Raw genomic sequence first — 22,745 nt, 5'->3', positions numbered from 1 at the left:
AGTGCGGAGATGGTTGAAAGCTTCAGGTTTCTGCTTGTAGAAATCACCAATCATGCGGATGCTACCGCCAAGGATATACACCAGCACCTCTACTTCCTCAGGGGCGTAAAGAAATTCAGCATGTCCCTCTCAATCCTTTTTTTTAAATTGATGGATGATAGAAAGCATTGAACTGGATGCATGGCGGCTCAGTACAGCAACTGAGTGCAGAGGGTCGTGGGCACAGCTCAGCACATCACAGGATCCGGCCTTCCCTCCACAGACTCTGCCTACACTTACCACTGCCTCTGTGAAGCAGCCAGCAGATCAAAGACCCTCACCCACCCCAGACATTGTATTTTCTTAACCCCCCCCCAAACCATTAGGCAGAAGATACAAAAGCCTGAAAGTATGTGCCACCAGGCACAAGGACACTTAACAGACTCTTGAGTCGTACCCAATTCCAATTCAGTTATTGGGTCAAGTTAGGAACGTTCACACTGTGACCCTGCTAATCTGAAAGGAGACCATTACACGCCAGACCAAGTGATCCAGCAGGTGGTAAAAGGATAAACCCTCGACCCACTGGAAATCATGAAAATCGTTAGCCACAACATCGAAGGCTTCAGCCACAGTAAAGCAGAAATCCTGGCAAACTTAAAACGGGACATCTTGCGTATACAAGAAACTCATAGGCTGAACAACCAAACCTATGTGCCAAGAATGCACTTGGCTATTGACACCCCTAGCTAAACTTACGGAAGTGCAATCTTTGTTAAAGATAAACCTACAGTAATGAGCAAAGCAAACATCCAAGCTGGCTCAATGGAACTACTGAAAGTTGAAACAAAAACACATAAATATCATCTCAGTCTATAACCCCCTAATGAACCATTCATGTGGCCACCTAACCTAGATCTCCAGGACAAAATGTACCCCATTATTGCTGACTTTAATAGCCATAGCCTCAACTGGGGGTACGAAGATGACCATGCAAATGCAGAAGTAGTTGTATCATGGGCTCTAAACAACAGCCTTGAACTACTATAAGAGTCAAAGGACACCCCTACCTTCACAAGTGCCAGATGGAGAAAAGGATACAACCCAGACCTTGCCTTTGTTACCTCAGCAAGCTCCAACCTCTTCACATGAACAGTCCTCCAACATATACCCAAATCCCAACATTGTCCAGTCCAGGGAGAATCCCTTCCAGTTCTGAGAGCTGTACCATCAAAGTACCTATCAAGATTTAACCTGAGGAAAGCAAATTGGACATCTTTCACAGAATCCCTTGATCAACTTATCGATACCATACCACCAGAACCTGATCATTATGATGAATTTGTCTGACTAATCTGGAAAGTAGCACAGCAGAACATACCTACAGGCTGCAGAACCAAATATATTCAGGGATTGACTAATGATATCAAGCAAAGTTATGATGAGTATGTCAACTTGTATGACCAAGACCCATTTGGTCAAGACATAATTAAAATGGGAGAGTCAGTTCTGTCCCTACTGAGCCAAGAGAGACAACAGTGTTGGCAAGAACTGATAGAAAACACAGACATGACCAAGAACGGTAAGGAGGCATGGGCAACTGTTTGGAAACTCAACTCAGACAATAGACCACCACAAAGAATTGCTGTAAAACCCAATCAGGTTATCCACCAACTAATACTAAAGGGTCGACCAAACAACAAGGAACAGAGGAAAAAGAAAAAGCAACATCAGGAGATGGAGTCAGCCCTCTCAAACGGGAATAACAGCATCCCACCCCTCACCCTAGAAGAATTAAAGGATGAAGTATCACAGCTAAAATCCAACAAAGCTGCTGGCATAGATGGGATTCTTAATGAATTCCTTAAACATCTTGGACCTAAAGCACTCCACTGGCTTCTGTCCCTTTTTAACTGTTGCCTAAGATCATTAAAAATACCTAAAAAGTAAAGAGCCAAAGTTGTTGCTCTCCTAAAACCCAATAAAGACCCCAACATTCCTAAAAATTACAGACCGATTTCCTTGCTCTGCACCCTCTATAAATTCTACGAGAGACTTACACTGAAAAGAATATCCCCCTTAGTCGAAGATCTAACACCAGATCAAGCTGGGTTCAGGCCAGGCCGCTCTTGCTGCGGTCAAGTCCTGAACTTAACCCAGTATATTGAGGACGGCTTTGAAATGTGACAAATTACAGGGGCAGTTTTTGTTGACTTAGCAGCATATGACACTGTGACACAGAGGCCTACTGAAATTATCTAAAATGTTAAAGAACGAAACCACAGTCCAAAGTAATAAGAAGCCTCCTAGAAAATTGCAGATTTTATGTAGAAATGAATGGAATTAAGAGTAGATGACATCCACAAAAGAACGGACTACCACAGGGATCAGTCCTGGCACCTCTACTATTCAATGCTTACACAAACGACCAACCAATCTTTCCTAACACAAGCAGGTTTATCTATGCAGACAACCTATGCATAGCAATACAAGCTAACTCTTTCCAAGAAGTTGAAGTACAACTTACAGCAGTCCTCGAAGCAATGAAGCAGTATTATGAAAAATGGTCTCTGAACCCAAATCCATCAAAAACTCAAGTGTGTGCATTCTATCTGAGGAATCGAGCAACAGCTTGGAAACTCAAGATCTTCTGGTGTGGCACACTGGATAGGACGCTCTCATTTGCCACCCATATCCAAAGACTCTGAGGGAAAGTTGGCTCTTGCAATTCTTTCTTGAAAAAATTAGCAGGAATGAAACGGGGAGCTAATGCTCACACACTTAGATCAACTGCCTTAGCACTCTGCTATGCACCGGCAGAATACTGTGCACCTGTGTGGGGCAGATCAGCCCATGCGAAGACAATAGACCCGTTCCTTAACGAAGCCTGCTGAATAAACACAGGCATACTGCTCCCCACACCCACTAACATCATTTACAGACTTGCAGGCATTGCTCCCCCAGAGATCTGAAGACACATTACAACAAAAATTGTAAAAGGTAAACAGAACTCAGATCCATGGCACCCACTACATCATCATGTGCCAGTATCCAACTGCCTAAAATCGAGGAAAAGCTTTGCTACAGTGGAGGAACTACCGCACGGAACATCCCCCCCCAAACATACAGGATTGAGCTCTGACAACAAACAGCAGCCAGAACCTCAATCAATACAGTGCAAGACCCCACAGAAATGTTACCAGACGGGGCACTGCTTGACAGACGGAAGTGGTGCACTCTCAACAGAGCGAGAGCGGGAGTTTGTAGGATGGGAGACAATATGGTGAAGTGGGGTTTAAAGACCAGCGAATCCTGTGAGTGTGGTGAAAGGGTACAGAACATTGAACACGTTCTGCGCAACTGCCCACTCTCACCTGATTTAGCTGACACTGACCTGCTCAACATCAACCAAACAACACTAGAGTGGCTGGCTGTCTGGTGTGACAAGGTATGATGATGGGGTGTATATCAAAACTTGCCATGAAATATGTTGCTTTCTGTTCACAACAGAATATTTTAAAATTTATTTTATTTTATTGCGACACTGTGTCGAATAGTCCTTTCCGGCCCTTTGAGCCACACCACCCAGCAACCCCGATTTAACCCTGACCCAACCACAATGACCAATTCATCTACCAACCGGAGCACTCAATGGAAACCCGTGCGGTCGTGGGACAAACAAGTCACACGTGTCCCATGATACAAACTCCTTGTAGGGGGCAGCAGGAATTGAACCCGGTCGCCTGTACTGTAAAGCCTTATGCAAACCACTACACTATCGTGCTGCCCCTGGGGGCTGCACAGAAGTGTTATTACACTTTCTGGCACCAACGTAGCATGCCCACCATGTGGACCCTTGGCCTCATAATCTACCTTGTTATGATCTTGCACCTCGTTGTCCACACGCACTGACTGCACTTTCTCTGTAGCTGTGACACTTTATTCTGCATTCTGTTGTCTCTGCTACATATGGAATGGTTGGTATGGGTGGAATGCAGCTCATCACTATATCAGTACATCTGATAATGATACTGTAATTACCCTCTCCCCACCACTAATCTTCCCCAAATTACCTCCCAGTTTCACCTATCACCTTGTGCTTCTTCCTCCCCACCAGTCCTGCTGTAGGGTCCTGGTCCAAAATGTTGACTGTTTACTCTTTTCCATAGATGCAGCCTGGCCTGCTGAGTTCCTCCAGCATTGTGTGTATGTTGCTTGGATTTCCAGATCTACAGATTTTCTTGTGTCTAGTTTTCACGAATTTCACAGTCTTCACCCTTCGTCTCGTTCCTCCACCACTACCTCTCCCTCCCCCATACTGATCTCTGTCCACTCTCTCTGCAGGAAGGAGCCAACATTAACAAGTCCCTGACTACCCTGGGGAAGGTGATCTCTGCGTTGGCTGAAATGGTGAGTCTCTCACCCAGGGCTCTCCCACCTTCCCCCCCACCCCCACCCCCACTGAACAGACACCCACCCACCCCCAACCCCCACTGACCAGATACCCAGTCAGTTCACAGTTGCTTCTTTTGGTTCAGCAGGGCAAGAGGAAGAAGTCTGAGTTCATTCCGTACCGGGACTCTGTGCTGACCTGGCTGCTGAAGGAGAATCTGGGTGAGGTGCCATCTGAGTGCACGTGGAATAGCTTGAGGGGACGGGGTGGGGGGGAGGGGTTAATGAGATGAGGCCACCTACACTACTGTTTCACAACATCATGGCTGACCTGAATGTCACCTTGACCACCTTCCCTTCCCCTACCCCCGCCCTCCGACGCCCTTCCCCTTCCCCTGCCCTCTGATGCCCTTCCCCTGCCCTCTGACGCCCTACCCCTACCCTCTGACGCCCTTCCCCTACCCTCTGACGCCCTTCCCCTTCCCCTGCCCTCTGACGCCCTTCCCCTTCCCTTGCCCTCTGACGCCCTTCCTCTACCCCTGCCCTCTTGGTGTAATGCCACTGACTTCCCTCCTCTTGCCTACTCAGGAGGCAACTCTCGAACGGCCATGATCGCCGCCCTCAGCCCCGCGGACATCAACTACGAGGAAACCCTCAGCACACTGAGGTAGGGATGGAGGGGTGTTGTCAGAGTCTGGGGGGTGGGGTGCCTGTTCAGTGAGTGAGGAGGCATTGGTGCTGGAGCCCCTCTGGTGGGAGGGTGAGAGGCAGGGTGTCAGACATGGGCACAGGCTGTGGGTGGGGTGGGGATAATATTTGAGAGCTTGGGGGTGGGTGGTGCTGTGTATTGGGCAGGGTCCTGCGTTGACGCAGACCGCTGTTTTTCAGTCTAGGGTGTTGCGTTTACACGTACTGCTGTGTTTCGGGCCATGGTCCTGCATTTAAGCAGGCTGTACTGTTTTCCCTGCAGGTACGCAGACCGAGCCAAGCAGATCAAATGTAATGCAGTGGTGAATGAGGACCCCAATGCCCGGCTGATCCGCGAGCTGAAGGAGGAGGTGTCCCGCCTCAGGCAGCTGCTGAGCACCCAGGGGCTGGCATTGGTCCAAGGTAAGGCTTGTGGGGGCAGTGACTCAGGAACCCCCAACATCTATTTCCCCGACTGACCGACGGCCCCTCAGTCTGTGTCGGCAGGGAATCCCATAGATCACAGTCCACTCTCCTGCAACACAGAGTAGTATAGCACAACACAGGCCACTCGGCCCACAATATTGTCCCATCTCAGTGCCCATCTATATTAAATGTTCTCTCCTGGTATCGTCCATACCCTCACCATTCATGTGTCTGTCTAAAAGGATAGAGCCCCTTTATCTCCCTAACCTGTTCCTCAAAACCTATCCTCACCTCCGCACCTCTCCCCCACTCACATATTGTGGGCAATTTATATCAACTCATTAGTTGAGATCTGGTCCTACACACACAGAACACCAATGTGGAGGGAGCTTCATTCTGTGTCTGATCCAGGAGTGTGTGATGGGACAGTGTGGAGGGAGCTTCACTGTGTGTCTGACCCTGGGAGTGTGTGATGGGACGGTGTGGGGGGAGATTCACTCTGTGTCTGACCCCGGGAGTGTGTGATGGGACAGTGTGGAGGGAGATTCACTCTGTGTCTGACCCCGGGAGTGTGTGATGGGACAGTGTGGAGGGAGATTCACTCTGTGTCTGACCCCGGGAGTGTGTGATCGGACATTGTGGAGGGAGATTCACTGTGTGCCTGACTCCGGGAGTGTGTGATGGGACGGTGTGGAGTAACCTTCACTCTCCATCTAGTCCATGTCAACCTGATCTTCTGTCTAATCCAATTACTGGACCATACCACTAACTCTAGCTATCTATTTACCTGTCTAAGCTTAAACGCCACAAATGCACCCATATCCACTTGTGCCGGCAGCTCATTTCACACTCGCACCACCTTCTGAATGGAATAAGATCCCCCTCAGGTTCCCTTTAAATATTTCCCCTTTCAGCCTAAGCCTATGAGCTCTATATCTAGTCTCACCCAACGTGAGGGGAAGAGCCTGCTTCCATTCACCCTATTTACATCCCTCATGATTTTATTTCACTTAGGGATACAGCGCTGAACAGGCCTGCCCAGCCCAGCAAGCTGCACCACCGAGAAACACTCCTAGTTACCCCGAGCCTAATCGCAGGACAATTTACTCCAACCATTGCAGTGTTTTGTGTACCTCTATCAAACCTCCCCTGATTTCCCTACATTCCAGGGAATAAAGCTCTTGGCCTATTCAACCTTCCCCAATAACTCAGGCCCTCAAGTCCTGACAACACCCTTTCTCTGCACTCTTTCAACATTATTGATCTTTCCTGTTGCTAGGTGACCACAACTGCACACAATATCAGAATTCGGCCTCACCAATGTCTTTTACAACTTCAACTTCTCCTGTACTCGATAGTTTGATTTATGAAGCCTCGTGTGCTGAAACCTTTCTTTATGACCTGTGACACACACAAAAGTTGTTGGTGAACACAGCAGGCCAGGCAGCATCTCTAGGAAGACGTACACTCGACGTTTCGGGCCAAGACGCTGCCTGGCCTACTGCGTTCATCAACAACTTTTGTGTGTGTTGCTTGAAATTCCAGCATCTGCAGATTTCCTCGTGTTTGCGTTTATGACCTGTGAGACCACTTTCAAAGAATTATGGACCTGTATTTCCAGATCCCTCTTCTCCTGCACTCCTCAGTGCCCTACCGTTCACTGTGTAAGACCTACCCTGGCTGGTCCTACCGAAGTGCAACACCTCACACTTGTCTGCATTAAATTCCGTCTGCCATTTTTCAGCCCATTTCTCCAGCTGATGCAGATCCCACTGCAAGCCACGATAGCCTTCCTTGCTGTCCACTACACCTCCAGTCTTGGTGTCATCTTCACCAACATCTTGTACAACTTCAACATGACATTCCAACTCCAAATCCTCTGATTTATAAAGGCCAATGTGTCGAAAGGTAGAAATGGTCCTATCAACCTGTGAAGTCACCGCATTCCTCAGGTATCACTGGGTAAGTGCTATATAAGTATGTCCTCCCAAAATGCAACACCTCACATATGTCACCCTGGCAACACCTCATACAAGCTTCAGTAGTTTTCATCACTGTCCACTGCACCCCCGATCTTGGTGTCATCCACAAGTTCGCTGATCCAGTTAACCACATTACAATTCAGATCATTGATATGGATGATAAACAACAACGGATCCAGCCCCGGTTGCTGTGGCACTCCACTAGTTACAGGCCTCCAGTCAGAGAGGCAACCAGCTACTACCACTCTCTGGCTTCTCCCACAAAACCACTCTTGAACCCAATTGACTAGTTCATCTTGAATGCCAAGCAACTGAACCTTCTGGACCAATTTCCCATGTAAGACTTTTTCAAAGGCCTTGCTAAAATCCATTGACAACATCTACTGCCGTACATTCATCAGCCTTGCAAGTAACATCCTCAAAAAGCTCTATAAGATTAGTTAAACACAACCTAATAAGCACAAGGCCATGGTGACGTTCTCAGATCAGTCCTTGTCTATCCAAATACATACTTAGTTAGATAACCTCCCCCTTTATCATGTGTAACACAATGGAAACTTGAAACCTTAAGTTGCCAGTCTTGCCCTTCCTGCAACCAAGTCTTACTAACGTTTGCAAGCCCATAATTCCACATGCTGACCCATGCCCTAAGCTCCTCTGCCTTTCCTACAGTACTCCTTGTACTGAAATGTGCACAACTCAGAACATTAGAACCATCGTGCTCAAACTTTCGATTTCTGTCTTTGTATGTAGGCTCACTCCCCTGCAATTTTAGTTTAACCACTCCCCCTCCCCCCCCCCCAATGTACAGAACTGTCAAATCTTCCTGCAAGGATATTAGTATCCCTCCAGTTGAGGTACAAACTGTCCTATCTGTACAGGTCCCTCCTTCCCTGCAAGAGAACTCAATGATCCAAAAATCTGAAGCCCTCCATTCTACACCATCATCTTAGCCACTTTGTTAAACTGAGCTTCCTATTTCTGGCTCACCAGCACATGGCACAGGTAGCAATTCTGAAATCACAACCTTGGAGGTCCAGTTTTTGAACTTAGCACCTAACTCCCTAAACTCACTTTGCAGGACCTCATCCATCCTACCTATCTCATTGGTTGCTCCTATTTGAATAGTTTCTCTGATTTCTGTGTCCAAACCTCTTCCTTCTCTCCTCCCTCCCCCACCCAGGTGTCAGGCTTCCAGAGTCGGACTCTACCCAGCCCACTGTGGATCCGGTCTGGTCCAACGGAGCAACTCCTGACTCCTTCAGCCCCTCCCCCAGTGAGGTGGGTGGCGTGAGCCCTGTGCCCAAGGTCAGGGAGGGGTCAGTGGTCGGGGATGCAGTGACCCTGGAGGGATCTCAGGGCCCAGCAGTGCCAGCAGGGCCACTGACCAGCGAAGAGGCTCTTGACCGTCTGCAGGTCAGTCCGGAGTGTGTGCGTTTGTGTGTATATCCTGTCCACCATTCGGCTCTTCATCTGCTGGCAGCCCCTGCCAGCCAGCCCCACCCCATCCCTCCACCACTTGCGCCTTCATCCAGTGGTCACCCTTTCCCTGTGTCCAGTCATGCCCCTGTACCCTCGCCTTTGGCCCTGCCCCTCCCCCAGCATGTCTTCCCCCCCCACCCCAAAAAAACACCGCTCGGCCCTTCCCAACTGCCACCCCACCCTGCATCTGACACTTGCCACTGCCTGGCAGTCCCCTCCCTTTGTCGGGCATCCAACACCGTGCTCTTGATGATGCCCCTCCCAGGCATCCACCCTCTCCCTACAGAGGGTGGTCCCTGCGAATTGGCATCGAAATCCCACCCCCGGTGATGCTGGTTCTCTCGCGCCTGAACTCAACACAGACCCCGGACCTTGGCCTCTCCCTCTATAGTGCACGGCCTCTTTCTACAGCACCTGCCCCCTTCCCCAGTGACTTCCCCCTTGTCACGGTGCATGACCTCTGGTGTGCGTGATCCCACAGGAGACGGAGAGAATCATCGAGGAGCTGAATGAAAGCTGGGAGGAGAAACTGCGGAAAACGGAGCAACTCCGCGTCGAGAGGTGTGGGGGGTCGGGGACGAAACGGGAGGGGGGTGGAGGAGGCGGCTGTGTTGGAACGCTGTTGTGGGTGTGGCGGGTGAATGTTTGAGAGCTGAGGAGGAGGGTGGGGAGGTAGATTGTGGGAGGGGGAAGGTATGTTGATGGGAAGTTAGGGTGACGGGGGAGAGGGGCCTGCAGTTTTTAGATGTCTTTGAATCCCCCTCTCTGTCATAGAGAGTTCTTGGCCGAGATGGAGGTTAGAGTTGGGGAGGGTATGTTTAGGGGAGTGTTTGGTTGCATGGGGAGTGTGTGTGGGGGGGGGGTCTCTGATATTACTCTCACAGGGAGAAACTCCTGGCTGAGATGGATGGGAGGTTCAGGAGGTTGGGGTTAGGTGAGGGTGTATTTGGGGTGTGTTGTTACGGTGGGGAGTGGGGGGGGGTCTCTCACACCATTCTGTCACAGGGAGGAGCTCTTGGCTGAGATGGAGGGGGAGGTTCAGGAGGTGGGGGTTGAGTGGGGGTGTGTTTAGGGGGGTGTTTGGTTTGCATGGGGAGCGTGGGCACCTCTGACACCACTCTCTCTCAGGGAGGAACTGCTGGCCGAGATGGGTCTTGCCACCCGAGAAGATGGGGGTACCGTTGGCGTCTTCTCCCCCAAGAAGGTGAGTGGCTGCAGCCAAGCAACTTGCCCCTCCTCCCCCCCCGCGCTTCTGCACCCAGTTTCCCTGCTCCCCGCACACCCCTCCCCATACCACTCCAGATGCCTACCTCCTCTCACCATGCTCAGCCTCAGTTCATGGAATTCAAAGCCTCCCCTAGCCATCCCCTCCCATTTCCCCCTCCTGTCCCCTCCAGTTTCTCCCCCCTCCTGCAGCCGCTGTGATGTGGTTTCTTTGTTGCAGACCCCGCACTTGGTGAACCTGAACGAGGACCCCTTGATGTCGGAGTGTCTCCTGTACTACATCAAGGATGGGGTGACCAGGTAAGTGAGGGAGGAGAGGAGGGAGAATGGGGTGATACTGGGAGGTTGCTGGAGACAGGTTACTGGGTGTCAGGAGAGGGAAAGGGAAAAGGCAGACAGTGCCGATTACCCCTGCACCTGGTCATCTCAGTACAGGTATACTGCTTTAGACCCTGTTTGGGGGGTGGGGGACAATCTAGCAGAGGGAGCTGTGGTGACTGGGCCTCTGGCTCCGAGGCTGAGAAGGGCAGGAGTGTGGTGCTGGTAGGGGATTCAATATCTGTGGGTGAGAACAGACTCAATGGTATATCGCCTTTCGTGTGCCAGGGTCATTCTGGGAGGGAGGTGGAAGCTTTGGAGTGGGTGCTGATAGTTACCAGGCTGCTACCTGGACTGCAGAGCATGCATTTTGAGGGCAGGTTGAGAAGGCTTGGGCTTTTCCCTTTGGGCCAAAGAAGGATGAGAGGTGACTTGATGGAAGTGTACAAGATGATGAGGCATAGATAGAGTTTACAGCCAGAGACATTTCCCCAGGGCAGAAATGGCTAATGCAAAGGGAGCATAATGTTAAAGTGATTGCAAATGGAAAGTCTGGGGGTCATGTCTGAGACAGATTTCGTACCCAGAGGTGGTGGGTGCCAGGAACGTGCTGCCAGGGTGGTGGTAGAGGCGGATGCACGAGGGTCATTTGGAATGGCATGTGGATGATAGAAAAATGGAGGGCTATGTAGGAGAGAAGGGTTGGATTGATCTTGGAGCAGGTTAAAGGGTCAGTACAACATCGTGGGCCGAAGGGCTTTGTATTCTGTTTTGTATTCCAGAAAGAGCAGGGGGTAGGGTCTTGCCTCGGGTGAGTGTGGGACCTGTCCCGTGGAGGGCCAGTGTGTTGGTCTTGCTTCACCGTGGTAGGGTTGGTGGGTAAGGATAGGGCTGTGGGTCAGAAGGAGCGGCTGGAGTCAGAGGTTGGGCTTGACAGGTGAAGGTATTGGCTGGGTCAGAGGTCTGAGGACATGGGTTGAGAGGTTCTGGATATCAGAGGGCGAGGGCAGGGTTGGCAGTTTCTGAGGGTGGGATGGTGAGGGTGGCAGGACCAAAGGGTGGTGCCCTGACTTGGGTGCTCTGTCCCCAGAGTCGGAAGGTTGGATGTTGACATTAAGCTGAGCGGTGACTTCATCAAGGACCAGCATTGTGTGTTCCGCAGCGAGACAGGGCTCGGGGGAGATGGTGAGTGTGCTCATTTGCGGGGCAGAAGGGAGGTGGGACCGACACTGGGGTAGGGGAGTGGCTGTGGTCGCCCATGTAGTGGGGACGGGGTTGGTGGTCAGATGCACAAACCCCAAGCTCGAGCTGCCAGGACCTAACCTGGGCAGTGGGTTCCCCGTAGCGCCATCATTCTCCCTGACCACTATCCGTCTGCACCTCTACATCACCTACCTGATACTCCTCCTCCTCTACCCCCACCTCCTACCAGCTCAGATGCACTGAGTGCCATGTCCTCTCCCTCCACAGTGACAGTGACTCTGGAGCCATGTGAAGGAGCTGATACCTATGTCAACGGGAAGCAACTGACGGGCCCCCTGGTTCTGCGCCAAGGTAACGGGAGGGGTGGAGAGAGTGAAGTGGGGGTGTGGTGGAGGTGTGTGTAGGGGGTGAGTGAGGGAAGAGGGTATGGGTAAGGTTGGGGGAAGGGGAGGATTATGTAGGGTGTGACGATGGTTTTGGGGGAGAGGGATGCTACCCATGCAAAGATCTGACTCTCCAGCCACTGACCACAAGACCCATATCCCAGTCCAGCCTGGTGACACCGGCTGTGTGGGAGAGGATGGTCTCCGTGGGGTAAGTCTGCCACCCACAGGGGGTGGATGTGAGGAACAAGTTTCCAGACGAAATGGGGCAAGTGGTGAGGACACTTGGGCAGGGTATAGCACAGGCGTTCCCAGCCACACGATTAACGTCAGGGGTGCCGGGCATAAACTGAAAGGTTGGGTTTAGAGGGAAGTGGACAAAGGCGGCGGATGGGAACAGCTCGGGTGGGTGTCATGGCTGATGTTGCCAAGGTGAAGGGTGTCATTTCTGTGGAGAAGGTGGTCAGGCTTTCTGTCAAGTCAGAAGGCGGCTATACACTGATATAGAACAAGAACAGCATGCAGAATAAAGTACAACAGCTACAGAGAAAGTGCAGTGCAGGGAGACAATAAGGTGCAAGGTCATAATGAGGTCAAAGGAACATCTCATCATGCTCGGGAGCCATACTGATAACAGTGGGGGAGGAAATGTCCTAGAGCCTGGTGGTAATCGGCTTCAGGCTTTTCTGTCTTCTGCCGGGTGGGAAAAGGGAGAAGAGAAAATATCCGAGTGGGTGGGGGCCTCCGATTACGCTGCCTGCTTTACTGAGGCAGCAAGGGGTGTAGACAGACAGAGCGAGGATTGGGGTTCCGGTGTACAGGTTCCTGAGAGTGTTAATGCTGGTGGGCAGGTTGGTGCAGAAGGAACGGGGCACTGGCATTCAGGGCACGATGTTGCAACTTTACAAACCCTAGTGAGGCCACACCTGGAATGGTGTCAGCAGTTCCAGTTACTCTATCAGGGAAAGGATGTGTCTGCAGTGGAGTGGATGGGACATGGGGCAATGGTGCTGTTGGACCTCAGGTCGGGGGGTTACGCGATTGGTGTAAGTGAGACATGGGATGATGGTGCTGTGGGTAGGATACAGTGTGATACTGTGGGTGGGACAGGGGATGATGGTGCTGTGGGTAGGATACAGTGTGATACTGTGGGTGGGACAGGGGATGATGCTGCTGTGGGTAGGATACAGTGTGATACTGTGGGTGGGACAGGGGATGATGCTGCTGTGGGTAGGATACAGTGTGATACTGTGGGTGGGACGGGATGATGGTGCTGTGGGTAGGATACAGTGTGATACTGTGGGTGGGACAGGGGATGATGGTGCTCTGGGTAGGATACAGTGTGATACTGTGGGTGGGACATGGGATGATGGTGCTGTGGGTAGGATACAGTGTGATACTGTGGGTGGGACAGGGGATGATGGTGCTGTGGGTAGGATACAGTGTGATACCGTGGGTGGGACAGGGGATGATGGTGCTGTGGGTAGGATACAGTGTGATACTGTGGGTGGGACAGGGGATGATGGTGCTGTGGGTAGGATGCAGTGTGATACTGTGGGTGGGACGGGATGATGGTGCTGTGGGTAGGATACAATGTGATACTGTGGGTGGGACGGGATGATGGTGCTGTGGGTAGGATACAGTGTGATACTGTGGGTGGGACAGGGGATGATGGTGCTGTGGGTAGGATACAGTGTGATACTGTGGGTGGGACGGGGGATGATGGTGCTGTGGGTAGGATACAGTGTGATACTGTGGGTGGGACAGGGGATGATGGTGCTGTGGGTAGGATGCAGTGTGATACTGTGGGTGGGACAGGGGATGATGGTGCTGTGGGTAGGATGCAGTGTGATACTGTGGGTGGGACAGGGGATGATGGTGCTGTGGGTAGGATGCAGTGTGATACTGTGGGTGGGACAGGGGATGATGGTGCTGTGGGTAGGATACAGTGTGATACTGTGGGTGGGACAGGGGATGATGGTGCTGTGGGTAGGATGCAGTGTGATACCGTGGGTGTGACGGGGGATGATGGAGCTGTGGCTAGGATACAATGTGATACTGTGGGTGGGACAGGGGATGATGGTGCTGTGGGTAGGATACAGTGTGATACTGTGGGTGGGACGGGATGATGGTGCTGTGGGTAGGATACAGTGTGATACTGTGGGTGGGACAGGGGATGATGGTGCTGTGGCTAGGATACAATGTGATACTGTGGGTGGGACAGGGGATGATGGTGCTGTGGGTAGGATACAGTGTGATACTGTGGGTGGGACGGGATGATGGTGCTGTGGGTAGGATACAGTGTGATACTGTGGGTGGGACGGGATGATGGTGCTGTGGGTAGGATACAGTGTGATAATGTGGGTGGGACGGGATGATGGTGCTGTGGGTAGGATACAGTGTGATACCGTGGGTGTGATGGGGTATGATGGTGCTGTGGGTAGGATACAGTGTGATACCGTGGGTGTGACAGGGGATGATGGTGCTGTGGGTAGGATACAGTGTGATACTGTGGGTGGGACAGGGGATGATGGTGCTGTGGGTAGGATACAGTGTGATACTGTGGGTGGGACAGGGGATGATGGTGCTGTGGGTAGGATACAGTGTGATACCGTGGGTGGGACATGGGGCGATAGTGCTGTGGGTAGGATACAGTGTGATACTGTGGGTGGGACATGGGGCGATGGTGCTGTGGGTAGGATACAGTGTGATACTGTGGGTGGGACATGGGGCGATGGTGCTGTGGGTAGGATACAGTGTGATACCGTGGGTGGGACATAGGGCGATGGTGCTGTGGGTAGGATACAGTGTGATACTGTGGGTGGGACAGGGGATGATGGTGCTGTGGGTAGGATACAGTGTGATACTGTGGGTGGGACAGGGGATGATGGTGCTGTGGGTAGGATACAGTGTGATACTGTGGGTGGGACAGGGGATGATGGTGCTGTGGGTAGGATACAGTGTGATACTGTGGGTGGGACATGGGGCGATGGTGCTGTGGGTAGGATACAGTGTGATACTGTGGGTGGGACAGGGGATGATGGTGCTGTGGGTAGGATACAGTGTGATACTGTGGGTGGGACAGGGGATGATGGTGCTGTGGGTAGGATACAGTGTGATAATGTGGGTGGGACATGGGGCGATGGTGCTGTAGGTAGGATACAGTGTGATACTGTGGGTGGGACAGGGGATGATGGTGCTGTGGGTAGGATACAGTGTGATACTGTGGGTGGGACACGGGATGATGGTGCTGTGGGTAGGATGCAGTGTGATACTGCGGGTGGGACAGGGGATGATGGTGCTGTGGGTAGGATACAGTGTGATACTGTGGGTGGGACATGGGGCGATGGTGCTGTGGGTACGATACAGTGTGATACCGTGTGTGGGACATAGGGCGATGGTGCTGTGGGTAGGATACAGTGTGATACTGTGGGTGGGACAGGGGATGATGCTGCTGTGGGTGTGATACTGTGGGTGGGACAGGGGATGATGGTGCGGTGGGTAGGATACAGTGTGATACCGTGGGTGGGACGGGGGATGATGGTGCTGTGGCTTGGATACAGTGTGATACTGTGGGTGGGACATGGGGCGATGGTGCTGTGGGTAGGATACAGTGTGATACTGTGGGTGGGACGGGGGATGATGGTGCTGTGGGTAGGATACAGTGTGATACTGTTGGTGGGACAGGGGATGATGGTGCTGTGGGTAGGATACAGTGTGATACTGTGGGTGGGACACGGGATGATGGTGCTGTGGGTAGGATGCAGTGTGATACTGTGGGTGGGACAGGGGATGATGGTGCTGTGGGTAGGATACTGTGTGATACTGTGGGTGGGACAGGGGATGATGGTGCTGTGCGTAGGATGCAGTGTGATACTGTGGGTGGGACACGGGATGATGGTGCTGTGGGTAGGATGCAGTGTGATACTGTGGGTGGGACATGGGATGATGGTGCTGTGGGTAGGATACAGTGTGATACTGTGGGTGGGACAGGGGATGATGGTGCTGTGGGTAGGATACAGTGTGATACTGTGGGTGGGACAGGGGATGATGGTGCTGTGGGTAGGATACAGTGTGATACTGTGGGTGGGACAGGGGATGATGGTGCTGTGGGTAGGATACAGTGTGATACTGTGGGTGGGACATGGGGATGATGGTGCTGTGGGTAGGATACAGTGTGATACTGTGGGTGGGACAGGGGATGATGGTGCTGTGGGTAGGATACAGTGTGATACTGTGGGTGGGACAGGGGATGACGGTGCTGTGGGTAGGATACAGTGTGATACTGTGGGTGGGACATGGGGATGATGGTGCTGTGGGTAGGATACAGTGTGATACTGTGGGTGGGACAGGGGATGACGGTGCTGTGGGTAGGATGCAGTGTGATACTGTGGGTGGGACAGGGGATGACGGTGCTGTGGGTAGGATACAGTGTGATACTGTGGGTGGGACATGGGATGATGGTGCTGTGGGTAGGATACAGTGTGATACTGTGGGTGGGACATGGGGCGATGGTGCTGTGGGTAGGATACAGTGTGATACTGTGGGTGGGACAGGGGATGATGGTGCTGTGGGTAGGATACAGTGTGATACTGTGGGTGGGACACGGGATGATGGTGCTGTGGGTAGGATACAGTGTGATACTGTGGGTGGGACATGGGGCGATGGTGCTGTGGGTAGGATACAGTGTGATACTGTGGGTGTGACAGGGGATGATGGTGCTGTGGGTAGGATACAGTGTGATACTGTGGGTGGGACAGGGGATGATGGTGCTGTGGGTAGGATACAGTGTGATACTGTGGGTGGGACATGGGGATGATGGTGCTGTGGGTAGGATACAGTGTGATACTGTGGGTGGGACAGGGGATGATGGTGCTGTGGGTAGGATACAGTGTGATACTGTGGGTGGGACACGGGATGATGGTGCTGTGGGTAGGATGCAGTGTGATACTGTGGGTGGGACATGGGATGATGGTGCTGTGGGTAGGATACAGTGTGATACTGTGGGTGGGACATGGGGATGATGGTGCTGTGGGTAGGATACAGTGTGATACTGTGGGTGGGACAGGGGATGACGGTGCTGTGGGTAGGATGCAGTGTGATACTGTGGGTGGGACAGGGGATGACGGTGCTGTGGGTAGGATACAGTGTGATACTGTGGGTGGGACATGGGATGACGGTGCTGTGGGTAGGATACAATGTGATACTGTGGGTGGGACATGGGGCGATAGTGCTGTGGGTAGGATACAGTGTGATACTGTGGGTGGGACACGGGGCGATGGTGCTGTGGGTAGGATACAGTGTGATACTGTGGGTGGGACATGGGGCGATGGTGCTGTGGGTACGATACAGTGTGATACCGTGGGTGGGACATAGGGCGATGGTGCTGTGGGTAGGATACAGTGTGATACTGTGGGTGGGACAGGGGATGATGCTGCTGTGGGTACGATACAGTGTGATACTGTGGGTGGGACAGGGGATGATGGTGCTGTGGGTAGGATACAGTGTGATACCGTGGGTGGGACGGGGGATGATGGTGCTGTGGCTTGGATACAGTGTGATACTGTGGGTGGGACAGGGGATGATGGTGCTGTGGGTAGGATACAGTGTGATACTGTGGGTGGGACATGGGGCGATGGTGCTGTGGGTAGGATGCAGTGTGATACTGTGGGTGGGACATGGGGCGATGGTGCTGTGGGTAGGATACAGTGTGATACTGTGGGTGGGACGGGGGATGATGGTGCTGTGGGTAGGATACAGTGTGATACTGTTGGTGGGACAGGGGATGATGGTGCTGTGGGTAGGATACAGTGTGATACTGTGGGTGGGACATGGGGATGATGGTGCTGTGGGTAGGATACAGTGTGATACTGTGGGTGGGACAGGGGATGATGGTGCTGTGGGTAGGATACAGTGTGATACTGTGGGTGGGACACGGGATGATGGTGCTGTGGGTAGGATGCAGTGTGATACTGTGGGTGGGACAGGGGGTGATGGTGCTGTGGGTAGGATACAGTGTGATACTGTGGGTGGGACAGGGGATGATGGTGCTGTGCGTAGGATGCAGTGTGATACTGTGGGTGGGACAGGGGATGATGGTGCTGTGGGTCGGATACAGTGTGATACTGTGGGTGGGACAGGGGATGATGGTGCTGTGGGTAGGATACAGTGTGATACTGTGGGTGGGAAATGGGGCGATGGTGCTGTGGATACGATACAGTGTGATACTGTGGGTGGGACATGGGATGATGGTGCTGTGGGTAGGATACAGTGTGATACTGTGGGTGGGACAGGGGCGATGGTGCTGTGGGTAGGATACAGTGTGATACTGTGGGTGGGACAGGGGATGATGGTGCTGTGGGTAGGATACAGTGTGATACTGTGGGTGGGACAGGGGATGATGGTGCTGTGGGTAGGATACAGTGTGATACTGTGGGTGGGACATGGGGATGATGGTGCTGTGGGTAGGATACAGTGTGATACTGTGGGTGGGACAGGGGATGATGGTGCTGTGGGTAGGATACAGTGTGATACTGTGGGTGGGACATGGGATGATGGTGCTGTGGGTAGGATACAGTGTGATACTGTGGGTGGGACATGGGGCGATGGTGCTGTGGGTAGGATACAGTGTGATACTGTGGGTGGGACATGGGGCGATGGTGCTGTGGGTAGGATGCAGTGTGATACTGTGGGTGGGACAGGGGATGATGGTGCTGTGGGTAGGATACAATGTGATACTGTGGGTGGGACAGGGATGATGGTGCTGTGGGTAGGATACAGTGTGATACTGTGGGTGGGACATGGGGCGATGGTGCTGTGGGTAGGATACGGTGTTATACTGTGGGTGGGACAGGGGATGATGGTGCTGTGGGTAGGATACAGTGTGATACTGTGGGTGGGACATGGGGCGATGGTGCTGTGGGTAGGATACAGTGTGATACTGTGGGTGGGACAGGGGATGATGCTGCTGTGGGTAGGATACAGTGTGATACTGTGGGTGGGACAGGGGATGATGCTGCTGTGGGTAGGATACAGTGTGATACTGTGGGTGGGACATGGGATGATGGTGCTGTGGGTAGGAACAGTGTGATACTGTGGGTGGGACATGGGATGATGGTGCTGTGGGTAGGAACAGTGTGATACTGTGGGTAGGACAGGGGATGATGCTGCTGTGGGTAGGATGCAGTGTGATACTGTGGGTGGGACATGGGATGATGGTGCTGTGGGTAGGATACAGTGTGATACTGTGGGTGGGACATGGGGATGATGGTGCTGTGGGTAGGATACAGTGTAATACTGTGGGTAGGACAGGGGATGATGCTGCTGTGGGTAGGATACAGTGTGATACTGTGGGTGGGACAGGGGATGATGCTGTGGGTAGGATACAGTGTGATACTGTGGGTGGGACATGGGATGATGGTGCTGTGGGTAGGAACAGTGTGATACTGTGGGTGGGACATGGGATGATGGTGCTGTGGGTAGGAACAGTGTGATACTGTGGGTAGGACAGGGGATGATGCTGCTGTGGGTAGGATACAGTGTGATACTGTGGGTGGGACAGGGGATGATGGTGCTGTGGGTAGGATACAGTGTGATACTGTGGGTGGGACAGGGGATGATGGTGCTGTGGGTAGGATACAGTGTGATACCGTGGGTGGGACATGGGGCGATGGTGCTGTGGGTAGGATACAGTGTGATACCGTGGGTGGGACATGGGGCGATGGTGCTGTGGGTAGGATGCAGTGTGATACTGTAGGTGGGTCATGGGGTGTCCGTGCAGTGAGTCTGACCCCTCCCTCCTGCACCAGGTAACCGCGTGGTGCTGGGCAAGAGCCACGTGTTCCGATTTAACCACCCGGAGCAGGTGAGGCTGGAGCGGGAGAGGGGGCCCAGCCTGGGACCCCTTCCGGAGGCGGCCGACTGGACCTTTGCCCAGAGGGAGCTGCTTGAGAAGGAGGGCATCGATATCCGGCTGGAAGTGGAGCGTAGGTAAGAATGGGAGGGGCAACAGGGTCCCGAAGGGGTAGGGCAGGATCCCGGGAGGGGGAGGACCCTGAGGGAGAGAGTGAGGGCAGAGGGTCCCAGTGAGGGGTGGGGAGGAGAATGTGACAGAATCCTGGGGGGTTGTGTGGGGGTGGTGGACTCTCGGGGAAAGATGAGGGCTCGCCTGGGAAGGTCAGGGTGACAAGGGAGAGCTCTGCCCCAATGTCAGGGCCCAGTATTCGTCCTGGGGCAGCCGACGCCCTCCTGGGACAGGAGGTCGACGGTTCGACCAGAAATTAGGAGTGTTTGCCAGTCTCCCGCTCTGACTGGCTGGTGCTCTGTACCCACAGACTGCAGGACGTGGAGAACCAGTACCGTCGTGAGAAGGAGGAGGCCGACCTGCAACTGGAGCAGTCCCGGCTGGTAGGATCACCCCTGACCTCCTTGACCAACCACGCCTCCCCTGCTGATCCATGGTCACACAGCGCAGAAATAGGCCCTTTGGCCCAAATGACAGAACTGTCCCTGACCGTCTACCTGAGCCAGTCGCTATAAATCTTTCCCATCCAAGTGTCTCTTAAACATTGTTAATGTACTCAGTCACTTCCTCGTTCCATATACGGACTACTGTACACAACGCCATACACTCAACACAACATACTCTGCAGATGCTGGGGTCAAAGCAACACTCACAACACGCTGGAGGAACTCAGCAGGTCGGACAGCATCCGTGGAAATGATCAGTCAATGTTTTGGGCTGGAACTCTTCATCAGGACTGAAGAGGGAAGGGGCAGAGTCCCTATAAAGAAGGTGGGGGGAGGGTGGGAAGGAGAAGGCAGGAAGGTGCCAGGTGAAAAACCAGTAAGGGGAAAGATCAAGGGGTGGGGGAGGGAATGCAGGGAGGGGATAGGCAGGAAAGGTGAAGAAGGAATAGGGGAAAACACAATGGGTAGTAGAAGGAGGCGGAACCAAGAGGGAGGTGGTAGGCAGCTGGGGGAGGGGGCAGAGTGAAATAGGGAGGGGGAGGGAAGTACCGGAAGTTGGAAATTCTATGTTCATACCAAGGGGCTGGAGACTACCCAGATGATATATGAGGTGTTGCTCCTCCAACCTGAGTTTGACCTCATCATGGTAGCAGAGGAGGCTGTGTATGGACATAACCGACATATCCCGGTTGCCACCCACTTCAACTCTACTTCACATCCCCTCCCCCACCCCTTGATCTTTCCCCTTACTGGTTTATCACCTGGCACCTACCAGCCTTCTCCTTCCCACCCTCTCCCCACCTTCTTTATCGGGCCTCTGCCCCCTCCCTGTTCAGTCCTGATGAAGGGTTCCGGCCTGAAACGTCGACTCATCGTTTCTACGGATGCTGCCCAACCTGTTGAGTTCCTCCAGCCTGTTGTGCGTGTTCCCATACACTCAGCTCCTGCTCCCTGCTGTACACGGACCCAACACGCTTACTCTCTGCTCCTCTGCCGTACATGCACTGCACAGACTCGTACAGTGACCGCCCCCCACCGCCATGTGCAGACCTCCCCGCTCTGTACAGTATGTGGACAACATGGATCCTGTACGCAGACCCTTTCTCCCTCTGCATTATGCACCGATTGTGGACTCTGTACACTGACCCTGTTTCCTGCGTATGCGGACTCTATACGCTGACCCCCTGCCGTATACTGAGCCCTGTTCTCTCACCCGCAGTACGCAGACTCAGACAGCGGCGATGACTCAGACAAGCGCTCGTGCGAGGAGAGCTGGCGCCTTATCGCCTCGCTGCGGGAGAAGCTGCCAGCCAGCAAGGTGCAGAGCATCGTCCGGCGCTGCGGGCTGCCCAGCAGTGGGAAGAAGCGGGCGCCACAGCCTGTGTACCAGATCCCCCAGCGGCGCCGCATCAGCAAGGATCCGCGGTGGGTGACGCTGGCTGACCTGAAGATGCAGGCGGTGAAGGAGATGTGCTACGAGGTGGCCCTTAACGACTTCAAGCACTCGAGGGATGAGATTGAGGCCATGACAGTGGTGAAGATGAAGGAACTATCCCGCATGTACGGCAAGAAGGACCCCAACGAGCGGGAGACGTGGCGCGCCGTGGCGCGGGATGTGTGGGACACAGTGGGCGTGGGTGAGGAGCCCGATGGCCAACCGGCCGCCGAGGTGGATGACCTGCGGGCTCACGTTGACAGGCTGACAGGTATCCTGCAGGAGGTGAAGCTACAAAATAACATGAAGGACGAGGAAATCCGGGCGCTGAGGGACCGCGTGCTGAAGATGGAACAGGTTGTGCCTGCAGCGAATCCGGTAACGTCACGGCAACTGGCCTGTAGCCTGGCCCAGAATCTGCATGTATAGTCTGTGTCTGTCTGACCCTGTATACCCTGTGTGTGTGTGTGTGTGTGTGTGAGAGAGGGAGAGACCAAGGAAGTTGAGGAGGGCAAGGTGGTAAACATGGTTTTTGTGGCCTTCAGTAAGGTATTTGACAAGGTTCGATGTGGTTATCTGCTCTGGAAGGTTAGATTGCATGGAATCTAGGGAGAGCGAGCTCATTTGAAACACATCTGGCTTGTTGGCAGAGAGTGGAGGGTGTTGTTTGCCACATATAGTCAGCCAGTCTGTCCGTGAGGTACGGAGGTGGCTTTGTTTTATATGGTCTTCAGTAAGACGTTTTGACAAGGTTATAGCTCAGTA

The 22,745-nt window shown here is 53.1% G+C and overlaps 1 protein-coding gene across 2 annotated transcripts in view; it reads left to right on the top strand.

Annotated features, from left to right (window-relative positions):
- LOC134341128 (kinesin-like protein KIF1C) overlaps positions 1 to 22,745 on the top strand; it is a 42,617-nt gene that overhangs the window by 6,149 nt on the left and 13,723 nt on the right. Inside the window, exons 9-21 of one of the 2 annotated variants that reach the window (XM_063038902.1) lie at positions 4,324 to 4,389; positions 4,521 to 4,593; positions 4,960 to 5,038; positions 5,342 to 5,481; positions 8,650 to 8,882; positions 9,430 to 9,509; positions 10,077 to 10,152; positions 10,393 to 10,472; positions 11,581 to 11,675; positions 11,961 to 12,044; positions 19,885 to 20,065; positions 20,410 to 20,482; positions 21,765 to 22,358. In XM_063038902.1, the coding sequence (XP_062894972.1) occupies positions 4,324 to 4,389; positions 4,521 to 4,593; positions 4,960 to 5,038; positions 5,342 to 5,481; positions 8,650 to 8,882; positions 9,430 to 9,509; positions 10,077 to 10,152; positions 10,393 to 10,472; positions 11,581 to 11,675; positions 11,961 to 12,044; positions 19,885 to 20,065; positions 20,410 to 20,482; positions 21,765 to 22,358 (1,854 nt within the window). Of the gene's footprint in view, positions 1 to 4,323; positions 4,390 to 4,517; positions 4,594 to 4,959; positions 5,039 to 5,341; positions 5,482 to 8,649; positions 8,883 to 9,429; positions 9,510 to 10,076; positions 10,153 to 10,392; positions 10,473 to 11,580; positions 11,676 to 11,960; positions 12,045 to 19,884; positions 20,066 to 20,409; positions 20,483 to 21,764; positions 22,359 to 22,745 lie in introns of both variants that reach the window. The other variant, XM_063038901.1, reaches the window with a different exon arrangement.

Source organism: Mobula hypostoma, assembly GCF_963921235.1.
Source record: "Mobula hypostoma chromosome 5 unlocalized genomic scaffold, sMobHyp1.1 SUPER_5_unloc_4, whole genome shotgun sequence".
In the NCBI taxonomy this organism is placed as follows: Eukaryota; Metazoa; Chordata; class Chondrichthyes; order Myliobatiformes; family Myliobatidae; genus Mobula; species Mobula hypostoma.
This window is presented reverse-complemented; position numbering and strand designations above follow the sequence as displayed.